Source organism: Sminthopsis crassicaudata, chromosome 2, assembly GCF_048593235.1.
Source record: "Sminthopsis crassicaudata isolate SCR6 chromosome 2, ASM4859323v1, whole genome shotgun sequence".
Taxonomy (NCBI): Eukaryota; Metazoa; Chordata; class Mammalia; order Dasyuromorphia; family Dasyuridae; genus Sminthopsis; species Sminthopsis crassicaudata.
In genome coordinates, this window is record NC_133618.1 from 487921064 (window position 1) to 487937616 (window position 16553).

The following is a 16553-nucleotide window of genomic DNA, read 5'->3' on the forward strand; positions in this document are numbered from 1 at the left end:
CTCAAGAACAATTTCCTTCTATTCACTGTGTTACCTAGCTACCCTAAAATGTTATCTAGAACAGGTCTTTCATTTTATATTTGGGAAAGCTAAAGCCCAGAGATATCAAAGTTTCATAACTAGCTGATGTCAGGGCCCAGAGTGAAGGCATGATTTCCTGATTCTCTGTCCAGGGGTGTTTTCCTCAAAAATTAAAAAAAATGCAAATTCATATAACTTTCTATGTCCATTGTTCCATTATAGGTGTTAACTTCTTTACTACAGATAACATGCAGTTCCATAAGATAACATCAAGAATGGAATTCATTTTCTATGAAAACTATATGAGGATGATCAATAATGCCAATTGAATACCATCACCAATTAAATGATAAACCGGTAACCAAGATAGTAATGCCAAACTTACTCTGTTTGACTCATCTGCATCCTCTTCATTGATAGAACTTGATGGGGAAGGTGTTGCTGATTTGCTTGCAGGAGGTGAAGGAGATGTGTGAGGCATAGTGGCACCCCCTAAATTTAATCCCAACTGGGCACTGAGTTGAGATTGGTTAATGGTTGTGAGCTGAGCAGCAGGCATAATTCCAGAACGAGCAGCATCTGTCATATGAACAATAGACCTCATGATCAAGGAGTGATCTTGGCGATATGGAGATACCTGTGTGTGACCATGATCCTATAAAGAAGGAGCAAATAAAAGTATATTAATTTTCTGCAAATATCCAACTATTTTCTATATTAGAAGCTTTCTCAAATCTGAATTCTTGTACAAATTTTACCTGTTCCCATATGCTTTTAAATCTGTTTTAAAACAATTAAGTATAAAGACATCTTATTAGATCTGAAATAAAGAATGTGCAAAAACAAAAGGATAAAGAAGCCTGGTCTCATTTATTTCATTAAGTAACTGCCTACATTGCTTATGGGAATAAATCCTTTTATTTCCCCCCCAAAAAAGGAAAGTACTAGATCATAAATGAATTTCTGCCCAATTTCCTTAGGGAGCAGGCAGTCTTTAAAAAAAAAAGAAGAAAAAAAAAAAAAAAAAAAAAACACCAGACATCTATAAAGAAATAGTTCTGAACAATGAAAGATTTGAAGTTCTTGACTTGATTTGAGGTGATCCTCAATGCAACTTTGTAGGAAAAAAAAAAAATCAACACTGAAGGCCCTCAATAGCAGAAGCCAGACCAAGTAAAGCCACAGTTCACAAAAAAGTATCAATTCATGTGAATACATAGTTCAAAAGTCTTGAAAGGATGAAGGGAATGCCACTTGCTATAAGGATAGTGGGATGCTTCTTCCTCCATAATGAATAGCCTTGGAGATCATAGTAGGATCTCTTATATATGGTACTCACTAGAATGTTTAATCCTGCTTTGATCCTGGGTTAAATTTAATATGAGAATTGTAAATTCATGCAATGCCTTATCCCGGGATTAAAGAATTAGAACTGGAAAAAGCCTTAAAAGGCATCTAGTACAAACCCCCTCATTTTGCACAGAAGGAAACTGAGACCTATATGGTTAAGAGACTTAATTATCTAAAGCCATGCAAATGATTAATGATAGAGGCAGAATTTAAAACTAGGTCTTCCAACTCAAAACCTTATACTTGATGCTTTCTCTTCATATTACCCAAGGGGGATAACAGCCTATGGTTAACCAAATAGAGGCCACCCTTGATAACTTGGAACTTTAGAAGAGTTCAGTCACCACTTATGAATCTGCTTCTCCAATTTTTCCCATTCCTTGTATATATCCACCTGAGACTGACTCATTATTCAGCTGTACTACTCAAAACCATTATTATGACTTCATTATGCCACTCATAAACACTCTAGCAGGCAGTTTGCTAGTATTCTGCTCTTATTGGCAAGCTCTTAATTCTTCAGCATGCCTATCACGTCAATAATAACTTTAAGAACCAATTTGGTCCTCTAATTTATTGAGACTATTAAAACAGGGCTGTTCAAGGAAATATATAAAACAAGCTCAAAACAGGATCATAAGCACATATTAAGAATCACTATAGTCCCATTCTACACAGTAAGTTCCATCATTTATAGTCATGTAGCTGGCTAATTATCTTCTTTGCATTAATACTGGCAAGTGTGTAAGGGGTTTTATATCTATTAAACTGTTGGTAAGTCTTTTCCACCTTTACTTCTTGTCTACATATAACATTTGACAACATTACCATAATCCAGATCAGACTATACTTTAATATGAGCAAATTAATATCAATCTCAAGTAAAATAATAGTAGGTAGAAGGAACATGGTAACAATATAAATTAAAGTGATCATTTATTAATAAAATAACAATAACAATAGTAGCTAATATTAATCAAGGCATGCAAAAATTTCATATATTATTTCATTGGATTTTCATGACAATCTAATAAGATAGGAAAAATTGACATGTGTCATAATTGTATGTCATACCATCATTGATCTAAGGTGATAAGAAATCAAATAATAACCTGACCACATTTTCACAATTAATCAACATCAGAAGAGGGATTTGAATCTTCTGACTCTTTTCATCAGCTAGTGAAGATCTGCATACAGTCATATAATTTAGTAAGGATCAAAGACAAGATTCAAATTCCAATCCTATAACAAAGCATAATGGCATCAGAAGGTAAAGTCTTCTGAAAATAAGTCTAGAGATGGATGTTACATCAGGTTTCCACAAGATATTGTTCTAGGTTATAAAAAGTATCTCATTATAAATAATATCTGAACATTATTTATATTTAGCTTGCAAAGCAAATTAAAATGTCAATTTTAAAGAGGGTGTGTTATAAAAGTGTGAGTGGTGTTACCAATTTCACTAAGTTTACTCTTCTCCTAGCTCCATGCATTCTGATCTTTCTTTGCACATTGTAGTATTTTAATTCATTGAAATAAAACTAGTTTTACCCTAAAAGCAAATATAATCTCTTCTTATATTCAAAACTTTCTAAGGTTCAATTTGAATATGAAAATAATTATTCAAATTAGTCACCAAGAGTCCTCAGGTTCTCTAGTTAATAAACGATGGTGAATTTATACAAAAAATTAACAAATTCATTGTGTATCACTTTTCCATAGTGGGATTCTCTCCTATCAGAGTTCATCTAATTATATCATTCCTATAAATTCAAATTCAGAACAAAAATAGCTCAAATTAGAATATTAAGGCCCAATTTCCATTACATTATATTTTTCCACCTAGAAAATTTTATTATCTAAAATCATGCCTATAAAAGTAAATTAGAATTTAAATACCCTTCTCATTCTTAAAAGTTTAGAGAACAAAATTACTTTAGACATGCATTGATTTCCCATATGAAAAGTAAAATTATTCTTATGTACTTATTTAAACAATCTATATAATCTTTCTCAATTAATCTCCTTGTGCTAGTCAGACAAGATGATGAATCAAGTGAACTCAAAACAAGCCAAATTTAAGGAAACAATGAATTCTTTTTCTCCAGTTCTTTTGCACATAGAATCTTCCTAAAAAGGGAAGGAATCTTCTTTATTATTGTATTACCAAAAAAATAAAATTTTATGTATATCTTTTGTTTTTACATTATCTTCATTTCTGGATGTATCCCTCCCACCTTCTCTATAGAATGAGTAATCCTTTCCTTGTAACAAAAAAATAAAAAGAGAAAGAAAGCAATTGAAAAAAACTAAACATCTTAACCAAGTTTAAAAGTACAATGGTCCACACTCATAAAAATCACACTCGAGAAAGGAAAGAGGCTTAGTTTCCCATCTTTTCTCCAGGGCCATATTTAGTCATTTTGATTATGACAGATCTAGTATAATTTTTCAATTACTGTTGTTCCTAAGATTCATAAGATTTAGTCTTGCATATTATTCTTCTAATCCTGTTTACTTCCCTCTGCATCAATTTCTTTAAATCTTTTTATGCCTTTTTAAAGTGATCATATTCATGGCTAACTTGGAAATTTATTTTGTATAACTATACATTTTTGTATTATGTTTTATTTTTCTTGACTTTTCCTGAAATGAGGGAAAGAGAAGAAAGAGGAAGAGAATTTGCAAGTGAAAAAAAACATCTATGTGCTTTTAAATTTTTTAATGATTATTTTCTTTATTTCATATGCCATAGCAATAATATCCAATTACAAAAGTGTCTGGTTTTGTCATTTCCTAATTAGTAGACATTAGTCTGTTTCTAGTATTTTGTTAGTACAAAAAAGTGCCATTATGATTATTTTGACATATGGAATTTTCTTTCTGTTTCTGACCTGTTTATATGTATTGCCTAACATCAGTATCTCAGAGTTAAAAGAATGGAAATTTTAGAAAACAGTGACTTCTAAACTGAATTAACTACTAAATCACTAGTTAACACATATCCAAGTAGCAACCTCATACATATTTCATAAAACAACACAGGCATAAACATCTGCAAAATGATTTAACACTGAATCATAAATCTTTTAAAACACTCCTCTGCATCTTATATGAAGACTTTTCAAGCATTATATCTGGAGGAAAAATCTAGGCAAAAAGTAGACAACTATCTATTTCCCATCTCGGAATATGGAGTTTCAGGTGTTGCCCCACTTAGTATATTCCTTTTTCTTAGTAAAGAATCCTATCAATATTAATAAAAATAATAACAACATAGCTCTAACCAGGTCCAAAAAGAGAAGATGGAATACCTACCAAAAAAATTTTAAAAGACACTGGGGAGAGATAAAGTGATTCTTATTTACCAAGAGGATCTAAATTAGATGATCACGAATTTCAGAAGAAATTGAGTCATCACAGATGACTCAGAGGTGGGATAGCAATTAAACATTTTCCATATCTTCAGTCTACCCTATTCCTAGACCTGGAAACCAAAATTACCTTTGGTCTTGATTCTCTGATCTCCTGAACTCAAATGACCACAGATATTCTGCTCCCATGACACAGAATTGTTTTTATGCCTACTAAAATTGGGTGGCATCTATTGAAATTTGGAGAAACTCAGAGAAAAAAAAGGATAGTTGATGAGAGAGAAATCTAGCCCTAGCTAGCGTATTTCCCAAATACCCCTTAAAGGTCTATAGTCACATATCTGGTCAGTCATGATTCCAATTTTTAAAAAGTAAGAAACAGCACCAGACCTGAAGTTAGGAGGACCTGAGTTCAAATACGGTCTCAGACACATAACGCTTCCTAGCTGTGTGGGCAAGTCACTTAACCCCAATTGCTTCAGCAAAAAAGTAAGAAACAATAGCAATTAGGGTTCAAAAGAAAGGTAAAAAACGAAAAGAACCAAGAGCCAAGAGTAAAATTGTGAAACAAGAAAAATGTAAGGTTCATGTCAAGAAAATTTTCCTAACAATTAGAGCTGTCCATCATTAGTAAGAGATGTCTTGGATAGTAGTGAATTCTTTCATTTGGAGACCTTCAAACACAGGCTGGATGAATACTTGTCTCATATATTATAATAGGAATTCTTTTTGGGGAGATGAGATGGACTGAGGTGCCTTTCAACTCTAAAATTCTGTGATTCTGTGATTTTTGTAGCATCGTTCTTGATGGCATGCACTGGAAAATATTATGTACTAGAAAAGAAACAATCTTGACTCCATCAAAACTTCTAGTGAAACCTTAATATTCCCAGAATGTTCAATAACAGATTATTAAAATGCTCTGACTCCAATCCTTCCCTGAGAATAGTTTAATAGAGTTGATTCCTAAGATTAAGCACTTCTCTAACTAGCTTACACTCACTAAATGAAACTTATCAAGGAAGATATGAACAGATAACTACTTCTCTCATAATGCTTTGGCCATTCTGGAAGATCTCCAGTTCCTACTTTGAGATGTTTGTGTACTAGATAAACAGGTCTTTCACCACTAGTTTGTCACTTATGCTCTCCAAAAAAATGATAGAATCCAACAGGAGCAATGCTGCTTAATGTTCTCTAGAAGGGGGAGATAAATTCTTGTTTGGGATCTGAGTATAAGCACATTCTATGTGTTCTGTTAAATAAAAGATTTTAATTTGGGGGAGGAGAATATAAACAAGGGAGCAAAAAGCAACATCTATTATCATCCAATTCTTTGTAAATGACCCAACCAATTTCTATCCCAGACAGATGAGTGAAACAAGAGATAAACAAGTGAGCTTTTATTAAGACATAGTCCCCACATAAAATAAAGCTTAGATAAATGGATCATTTAAAGGGGGGATTGGAAGATCACACATCCAGTACTGGAAGGAATGTTAGAAGCCATCAACACCCTAAATTTATAGTTAAGGAAAATGAGATCAGAAGATATTGTGACTTGCCCCAAAATTACACAAGTAGTATCACAGAGGTGATTTGAACCTAGGAACTCTGATTCCATAGTTGGCCCTTTACTTTGCACCAGAGTCACTGGGGGATGGGGGATAAAATTCAAAGGATACAACCAGTTACCAGATAGAACTCTCAGTTACCAGAGAGATCCAGTCCCTAAAATTTTAGGTAGGCATTAGGTTATAAAAATTAGAGAAAAGGAAATCCCTGATTATTCACCAGAGAGGTTGGTCTGACTTTTGTCCCATGTATCATAAGCAGCTGGAACAAGGATCTCATTCCTGCTCATGATGTCTTAAGCGATGAACACGTTTGTAAAGTTTCCACATAAGAATGCTAAGGGCATAGACATTTGCAGAGAGAGTATGCAGAGGGCTCCGTTGTTGGTAATGTTGGCAGCATTCTGACACAAGACTCCAAGCTCTCTTAGTTTCCAAATCTAGTTTTTTAATAAAACAAAACAAAAAAAAAAATGTGGGACTATACTCTGAATTGACCCATAAATCCAAAAAAGTACTTGGACTATTGACTATCTAGCTTATTTTCCCTTTAGTATGTGCTTTCAATTCCATTATCCTTTGAAGCTATTTCATTTTTATTCAGTTCTATTAAAAAAGAATTAGTTTCTTATGTGATACTTACTGTAATGTACATAGCAAATAAAGAGAATATGATGTGGAAACATTTAGAACTTCATTTTCATTGATTCATGTGTCTGTTTATTTTACAGTACCTTTCCATGAAACTCCTATGGCTCACTACTGGGTCAATCTGATTCAGAATTATGCTGATCATAGCATCTAGAAGTCATTCAAAATTTTTCTAAAGGATATCACTTTGGGCATATTAAAGTGATCTTTTTTGCTGGATATCCAAATTTTTGTTTCATTAAAGGAAAACTGTTTAACAAAACAAAAGATAAAAATAATTCAATCTGGTTTTTAAAAGCATTATTAACTAGGAAATAGTATTCCCCTGAAAAACTTTCCACATATGTTCTGTAGTTATATAAGAGATTATAAAAATCTTCAATCTCAAAATCCAGAAAATCAATACATTACTTACAAGTATGTTTAATACTTGCTATTTTGGATAAGTGAGATTTTACTAAAAGTAAATTTTCTTAATTCATGCTGATACCCAAATTTTATTTCATATACAAATCTATGACTTCTTGATAATTTCTCTTTTTAATTTGTGTAAGCTTATTTTGTTTCATTCTAAATTAGAGCATTTGATTTCTTAATTTGGAACATTTAAAGGCTACTGAATAATATGGGGGGGTGGGGAATCCAAGGGTTAATGTCTAAGCTTTTCTTCATTCGAGCTCTGGTACATTATTACATTAGTATGACATTCAGAAAACCACATGAAGTGTATCACTATACTTTATTTCACAGGAAACATCTAATTCTACTTAATATATTTCTTTTTATTAAAAATTAAATATTTTCAAATCTAATGATGTTGGAGATTCTCTTTAATTGCTTTTATTAGTTTTCTCTATTATTTTTAACCACATTAAAATTGACCAATGATTTCACTGTCCCCATTTTATTTAATCACCCTTCTTTTCCTCAGTCATAGATAACTTTTATCATTTTTAGCTATTATTTTAGAAACAGAATTATTGCCAGTTAATTCTTTGCTGCTTCCTGATCTTCAGAGATCCTTTCTTCAGACATAATGATAATAACTTATTTATTTATATTTATATTATTATATTTTATAAATTTTATATTAATTTAACATGTTAAGGATTGTAAAACACTATATTACCTCATCATAACCTCACCACTATCAATGTATATTTATTAAGTGTCTACTTAAGAAGAAGGAGGAGGAGGAAGGAGGAAAGAGGGAAGAAGAAAAAGGAAGAGGGAAGAAGAAAAGAAGCAGAGAAGAAGAAGAAAAGAAAGAAGAAAAGAAAAGAAGAAAGAAAGAAGAAATATTTAAAGGCAAGTGGAAATGAAAAATAAGCAAGGTCAGCATAGACTGGGACAGGACAGATACATATGAGAATTATTAACATAGAGAAAGAGTAATTCTATTCATGGAAGCTAATGAAATCACCAGCTAAAGTAGTATAAAGTAAGAATTTCCTTATCTTCCAAATCGCTCTATTAGTTTCTTTTCCACTAATGCTGCTCTTCTCCAATTTGTTGCTTACTTTCCTCCTCTGCATGCCTTAATAATGCACATTTCTGCACTCTAGCACCTATGGGTTTTAAATGTTTGGTGAATTATCCAATCAAATACAGCATTCCTTTTAACCTTCATATTTAGGCATTCTGTCGATATCTCAAACTCAAGAGATGAAGCAGTTATTCTTTGAACTTCACATTCTTGGGGTTTTTTTAAATATTAAGCTCTCTAAAACTTCAGGCAATTTGAGGGTTTGCTGTATTGCTAATTGTTAAATGATTCCTATTATTTGCATGCTAGATCCTCAGTTGATATCCATTCAATGAGTTATATGGTAAATGTCTTCCTAGTATTAAAACAGACTTAATGGGAATGGTTCCATAAACTGCCTAAAATGATTCTCCACAAACATGAGTATATTTGTTACCACTCAATAACCAAATTAGTAGTTATAAGGATGGTGTAGGAAATTTCTGATGAAGAATTCCTATCAATGCACGTTGGCAACTGCTCTGAAACTTAAAAGTCTTAAGAGAGCTTCAGAGAAAACTGAAAAGTTAAAGTGACTTGCCCAGGATTATACAGTGAGTGTGTATCAGTATCAAAAAGTTTCAAAAAATCAATTATTTCTTGTTTCTTTCTCTATAAATGTCTTAATCTATGTACTATTTATTATAGGATCAGCTGGACAATGAATTTGATTAAACCTTATATTATAGACTGAACACTAGCCAACTTTTTACTCTGGTCCCCTTTCCCATCCCAATATACCTGACTACCAAACCTTTATTTTGTTTTTAAAATGTATAGTTTATCAAACACCAAACCCAATAATTCTATACACAAACTAGAAATGAAAAAGATAACATATCAATGCAAATTTATATTGCATACAACTTGCTTTAAAATATATATAATTCAACATAATTTAAAAATTGCCCTTTTAATACATTTTCTTCTTAACTTCAGTCTTCTTCAACTTATTTTTTAAATGTTTCACTATCTTTTTTTTAATATCTTTTGTTGTTGTTGTTGTTGTTTTTCTGACCCTATCCCTAGTTCCCTTTCCTCTCAGAATCTTTCCTTTGCCTGCATAAAGAATAACAATAATACTGTTGGGGTATACTGAAGCCAGCTTGAACTGGTCCCAGTATTTAGTATTAAATTTTCAATGTGAATATTCAAAACTCAAAAACAGGCAAACTCCAAATCCAAGCTCGATTCCTTCTTCTATTTATTGTCTAGAGATTTAATAAAAAGATTAAGAAAAGGTAATTAACATGGATTAAACTTTAAAGTATGTTATTGTTTAAAGTTTAGCAGCAGATCCCTAACAAAAAGAGAGAGGCATAACTGATCTCCTCATTTGCCATGTTCAAATCTATCACCAATGTAAAAGGCTTGAGGCAGAACTTCAGAATAATTTCTGGTTTTCTAATTATTAATGATTTGGAGTACTTCTTCATATGGCTCATGACTGTTTAGATTTTTTTTCTTTTGAAAAATGCTTTTTCACATCTTTTGACCATTTATCTACTGGAAAATGGCTATCATGTTCATATATCTCAATCATTTCTTTGTATATCTTGAATATCAATCCTTAATCCTTAGTTGCTACAATTTTCCACCACTTAAATTTTCCTTCTAATTTTAACTATACTGATCTTTGGTTGTACACAATCTTTTCAATTTTGTAAAAAAAAAAAAAAATTACATACACACACACACACATTTTACCTTCTATGATCTTCTCCATGCCTTCTCTGGTTATTAAACATTTCCTTATCTGTAATTATAAGATATATGTTTTTTCTTTCATCTCTAATCTGTTTGATAAAAATCTCTATTATCATGTGATGAATCTAGTTGGAGTTTATTGTGTTATATGGTGTGAGAACCTGATTGAAACAGAATTTCAACCAAACCAGTTTCCAAATATAACACATTAAGCAAGTGAGATCAGCTGGAATATGGAGATATGCTAGCACTGTTATTTCTCTAAACTCACAATTTGAACTTGGACATGAATGTCAAGGAATACTGATAAGAGATACTAATATCATTCAATTGTTCCTTCAAACAGATGCAGGAAAGTCTAGAACCCTCCAATAGTCATTGCCTTTCTCAGCTTCACTGGACTAACAGTGAAAAAAGTAATTCAGAAGTTATATACTACTACCAAGAATGCAGAAGTTTAAAAAAAAAATGAAGAAAAGGGAAGGCATTAAAAGTGTCCATGTCATTGTTGAACTATACAGTTTTAAGACTATTTCATGCATTTTTCTAATTGAATAAATTTTCTTAAGAATTCACATTTAACCTGTTATTGTTAACCTGATTTTTCCATCAGACTTTCCCACATAATTGAAATAGCTAAATAGCCTAACTCTTTTTTGTTGTTGTTGAACTCAGTGTTTATTTGTTTATTTAAACTTGTGATTGAGCTATATTTGCTTACTTTACCATTATTTTCCAAATTGTTTGCTTTTAAAATGTTATGGTTGAAGTTTGGGGTACAATGTATATGGCAACAAGTTACATATTTAGAAACCTTTATAATGTAACTTTTTATATCTAATACAATTCAGCTAAACAATAATGAAGTGCCAAGGATGTCCAAAGCATCATACTGGATAAGAAAAAAAAAGGAAGAATGTAAAAAACAATAACACAAACAAAAACAAAGAAAAATGAACAATGGAGAAAACTGGACAACAAATACAATGTATCAGAAAAAGTTTCCTGTAGGATGTAGTACCTGAGCTAAGCTTTGAAAGAAACCAGGATTCCAGGAGGTAAAAGTGATTACAGCTTTATAAAATCATGCAAGTAAGAAGTAGAATAGTGGTTTGGAATAAAAGAAAGTAGAATGATTAGGCTAAAACAAAAGTGTATGAGAAGAAATAATGTAGCTTGGAAAAATTGTTTGTAGCAGATTATAAAGGGCTTTTTAAATACCACAATGAGACATCTTGCATTTTATTCCAGGAACATTGAGAAACAACTGAAGATGCTTGAACAGAGGAATGACATTATGTGCCTCCTATTTTGAAATGTTAATTTGACAGTTGTGTACAGGCTTGATTGGAGATAGAGATTAAAACCAGGAGTTCAACAAGGAATCTGATGCAATAATCTAGTCGGGAGGTGAAAGGGTCTGAATTAAGGTGGTATCTGTACTATAGGAAAGGAGAGAATGAATGTTAAGAAATGTCACGAAAGAGAAACAAATGAGATTTGACACTTGCCTTGAAATGGAGATAGAGAAAGGGAAGAATTAATGATTAAACTAAGATTGTGAACCTGGAGAAGTTACTATAAGGTAGTACCCTTAATAGAAATAAAGAAGTTTAAAAGAAGGACAATTTGAGGGGAGATGGGGTTTGAGTTCTGTACTGGATCTATTGGATTTGAAATGTCTACAGTATATCTACCTAAAGCTATCCAAAGGCAGTTAGTGATATATCTGAGATTCAGGAGAAATATTAAAGCTATATACAGATATAGATATAATAGTCATCTCACGCAAAAGATAACTGAGCCAGTGGGACTTCATATTACAAAGAGAGGGTATTAGAGTACTTAAGAAGTTGTTTTTTTGTTTTTTTTTTTTTTTTTTTGGTTTTTGGGTTTTTTTAAGATATCTCTGTGATGATCCCTGAAATGGTCATAACTAAACCTTAGAACTTGGGAATCACGAGCAGTTTTAGTCAAGGGGACTAGGTACTCAAAACTTTTATTCTTGTCACACACAATCTCCACACTGTAATTATATCTGTCTCAGTTAAACTGTAGAATATAAATTATCCAATTATTATGGACAGTATTGTAGACAATACAATATAAGAAAAGAGGATTAGGACATAGGGCCTAGACTTATGATTTCTTTGGCAAAGAGAACTCTGTTGACTTGACTTGACTTTATGTTCTGTCCTGGGGATTAGTATTCTTGTTGCTGGTTTTGAAGTCTCTACCTTATTGTGGTTCAGTAAGATGTAATTGCTTTAAATTCGAGGAGATTAGGTTGGTCATGCAAATTAGAAAATGATTCTCATACAACAGTCATAATAGAAGGATATGACAGAAGGCTTATTGAGATTTTAATCAGAAAGTATGAAGACTGCTGGTGAGGATAAAATATTTAGATATTGAGTTTAAAGAAATTTGTAGCTCCTCTCACTTGAAAAAATATGTATTTATAGAGTAGCCATCTTGTGCTTGGCATCTATGCTAAACACTAAGGGGCATAAAAAACGTTTAATATGTGATCCCTATTTACAAATCTATGTCAAAAGTTCATAATATTAGGGTTCATTTGGTTTCTAAGGCAGTCCAAATTACAGATGCTAGTTTTGTCTAAAGACAATTTTTCCCATTCTTTCAGTATTACAGTATATTTTTATTAATATCTATAATATGCAATTATATACAATATAGCATTGGAAGTTATTTCACAAATGTTTTATGTCACCAAGATCCATGACTTTAAAGAATTTTAAGATTAATTACAGTCATGTAATTAAATTTTCAGTTATTGAAAAAATAGATGAAATATTGAAATACTAAAAGTATTAGTTTCCTTCTGTTGCTTCTCAATCCAATTTAATTTACACTTAAAACCTTACATGTTCTGAATATTTCCTAAAAGTTTGATTTCCTCTCTGTATAGCCACCACAGAATATTATGTCTTTTTTTCCTACTAGAAACTGGAGGCATGAAATTTTTCCTGAAGGCTCTTCATTAAAGAAACTCTTTTTCTTTTGGGGTTTGGTAGAGATCCTGTCTGCTGATTTTTTAACAGTAAAGTATAAGACCTATCTTGTTTAATTTCTCTCATTTTAAAAAATACATAGTGGTACTCCAATAAAGGTATTTTCAATAATTTATTTGAATATTTCTTCCTGAAGTGGTTTTCATAATAAAGATCATTAGGCAAAAAATATATTTAGTGTATCTTCTATTTATACTTTGAATTTATAATTCTGGAGTTATTAAACAATGACAATGCCTTTGACAATAAATTATGCCATTCTATCAGGACACAATCAATCTAGGAAATACCATAGATGGAGTTGGACAGGCCTAATTTTCATCTTATCTTTTTAAAAATCATTTCTTATTAAGTTGAAGTGGATGATATATAAGGATTAATAAATTAAGGGGAATTTTAGAAATGTATTTTACAAGTGAATGAGGTGAATGAAATGTTAGAAATATTAAGTGACTTGCTCTTAGTCATCTAATGGATTAGTATCAGGTTAAGATTAGAATATAATTTCAGTTACCTTCCAGTTCAGTGTTCTTTTTATATTAGCACTATCAATTATTAGGCTTGAGTTATAAAAGCTAAGAGACTACATGACATAAGTAGCCATGCAGCCAAGAGCATCTAGATTCATTGTCTACCTTTTACACATACTGGCTGTGTGACTCAGGATATGTCACTGAATCACACTGACTTAGGCAACTATAAACTGAATATGGAAGCAATTTCCTCTTTTTAGAGTTGTCTATACTAATAAAATCATAGGTTCCCATCCTTTAAAAATGAATTCCAAAATGTACATATGTGAAAGTGATTAAATATGCAAAATCCAAGATAGTAGTTTTATATTCAACTTAAGAGTTCAGATAGCCTAACAAGAATAATTAAATATATCTTTTATAAATCATTAAGTATTTCAGTGACTCGAATCTTATATGAAATAAGCTACCATTCTCTATAGTAGTAGCATATACATGTCATTCATATAAAATAAATCTTATATCCCACAAAATATGCACATATCTAAAAATCAATTGAATTAGAACAGATTATATATAAATCACATTCACACAAGTTTCTGGGAAAGTTACTTCTCCTGATGAAAATAAACTCTTTTCTTAACTATGAAAAATACATACTAAAAATTTGGCCTTTTACTTGTCTAGCAGCAACTTTAAAAATCAGACTCATATGCCATTTTAAATCATTATTATGTCAGTTTATGCTTTACACTATTAAAAATATGTCCCAAATAGTCATCTTTTACATAATCCACTGCTGAAGCCATTCTATAATTTTGACTAGTATCAAAGCATTTTCTTAATATTTAATCCTTAACATTTCCCCTTTCTGAATTTCACTATTTCCTCCCTTATTTTACATTGTTAAAAATCTTATAAAGTAGAATACAAATAGAATCAGTAATTTAAATATCTATAACTACTACTAAAATTACATTTATTCTTTCATATACTTCTAGCATGACACCAGACATCAGTCGGTGGGCAGCTACTTTTCCAAACAATTTCAGAGTTCATTTTTCTCTACAGAGTATTTTCTCTACTGTTTCTAGCTAAAATCTAGTTCTATCACATTAATTTTAAGTTTCTAATCAATTTGAAGGCTTGAACTGGTTTCAGAAAAGTGTTTTTTTCTTGATGGTACAGCACAGATTTTTTTTTAATGGTTTAATTATTAGCTTAGGTTTATGTGGCTAGTCAATAATTCAATTCATCAGATATCAATTAAGCATCTGCTAAGTAGATAGTTTAGTGCTAGAAATTGGAATATAAAATCAAAAATAAAATATGACTGTCCTTAAGGAACTTGCATTCTACATGAGAGATATAGTATGTGCAGGAATAATGAAATGAAATTAGACAGAAGGGAAAGAGGAGGAGATAGAAGGAAGGGAAAAAGAGAGCAGTGGAAAGGAGGAAGAGCAAGAACAAGCTGGGAATTGAAAGGAGGAAGGTCATAAGTCAGAATCAGGAAAGACCTCTCATGCAGGGGATGGTATCTGAGCTGCACTTATGTTTTAAAGAGATCTAGGAATTCTATTGGGTGGAAAGTAAAAGAAATTTTAGATATGAAAAACCAAAACCAAAACAATGAGATAGGTTCTTTTATAAATCAACTATCAAATAAAATAAGTAGTGTGGGTAGCAGAGAGAAGTCTTTGAGCCACAAAACATGGTTTTATATATGGCTATAGGCAAATCACTTAACTTCTCAGTGTCCAGGGAAGATTATACTAGTTTCTAAGATTATAGATTAGTGATGAGTTGTCTTCTTGCTAATAAAATGTGAGCTCCTAGAAGATAGGGATTGTCTCATATTTTGTCTCTGTTTCCCCAATGCTGCCCAGCATATAGTAAGGGCTTAAAAATGCATTGCTCATTGTTTTATGAGTTTCGTTGAAGAGTTTCAGTTTCAGAAGAGTTTCAGAACTCTGTCTCCTACAGAGTTGAAATCACTAAACAAGACCCATCATTAAGTAAATAAAAACAGGGTCTTAGTATTACTTCTATAGACTTGCCTACATATCACAATATTTGACTGGGAAAATTAAGAGTTGAGCTACACTTCCTTTTAAAAGTCAAAGTAAGTATTTCATGGTTATCATAAAATTTGAAGTATAAAGACATAGCTTAATTCAACCTCCTCATTGTACCCATGAAAAATCATTCAGGTTTTAAGGGCCAATTGCAGAACAAAATAAAGGTTCTCCCTGTAGTATACTGTGTTGCTTAAGCTATTAAAAGCTTAAATACATTTGGAGACCTATCATTTTGAATATAATTGCAAAATACCTAACCGTATTTGCTTCCTTCCATAAACCTTATAAGAGACAAACATTAGATTCTTTACATACTTTATATTACATGTAAGCCATGTGGGGTAGATTTTAGCACTAAAATGAAAACATTACAGATATTATCTATGTTCTCTAATTCTTAATGCCATTAATATATTTTTTTATTTTGCATCACAAATTTTAAATAAATAGATGATGGAACAAAAATCATTTCTTACCATCTCTTGACCAAAAAAGGAGAAGGGAGGGAGGGAGAGAAGGGAAGGAAAGGGAAGGGAAGGGAAGAGAGAGGGGGAAAGAGGGAGAAAGAGAGAGACAGAGACAGAGACAGAGACACACACACACACACAGAGAGAAAGAGAGAGAAAGAGAGAGAAAGAGAGAGAGAGAGAGAGAGAGAGAGAGAGAGAGAAAGAGAGAGAAAGAGAGAGAAAGAGAGAGAGAAAGAGAGAGAGAGAGAGAGAGAGAGAGAGAGAGAGAGAGAGAGAGAGAGAGAGAGGA

At 31.8% G+C, this 16553-nt stretch overlaps 1 protein-coding gene across 8 annotated transcripts in view; it reads right to left on the reverse strand.

The window, feature by feature from the left end:
* TOX3 (TOX high mobility group box family member 3) overlaps positions 1–16553 on the reverse strand; it is a 125349-nt gene that overhangs the window by 18928 nt on the left and 89868 nt on the right. For all 8 annotated transcript variants that reach the window (XM_074293383.1, XM_074293381.1, XM_074293377.1 and 5 more), the window contains exon 4: positions 407–676. In XM_074293383.1, coding sequence (XP_074149484.1) covers positions 407–676 — 270 coding nt within the window. The remainder of the gene's footprint in view (positions 1–406; positions 677–16553) is intronic.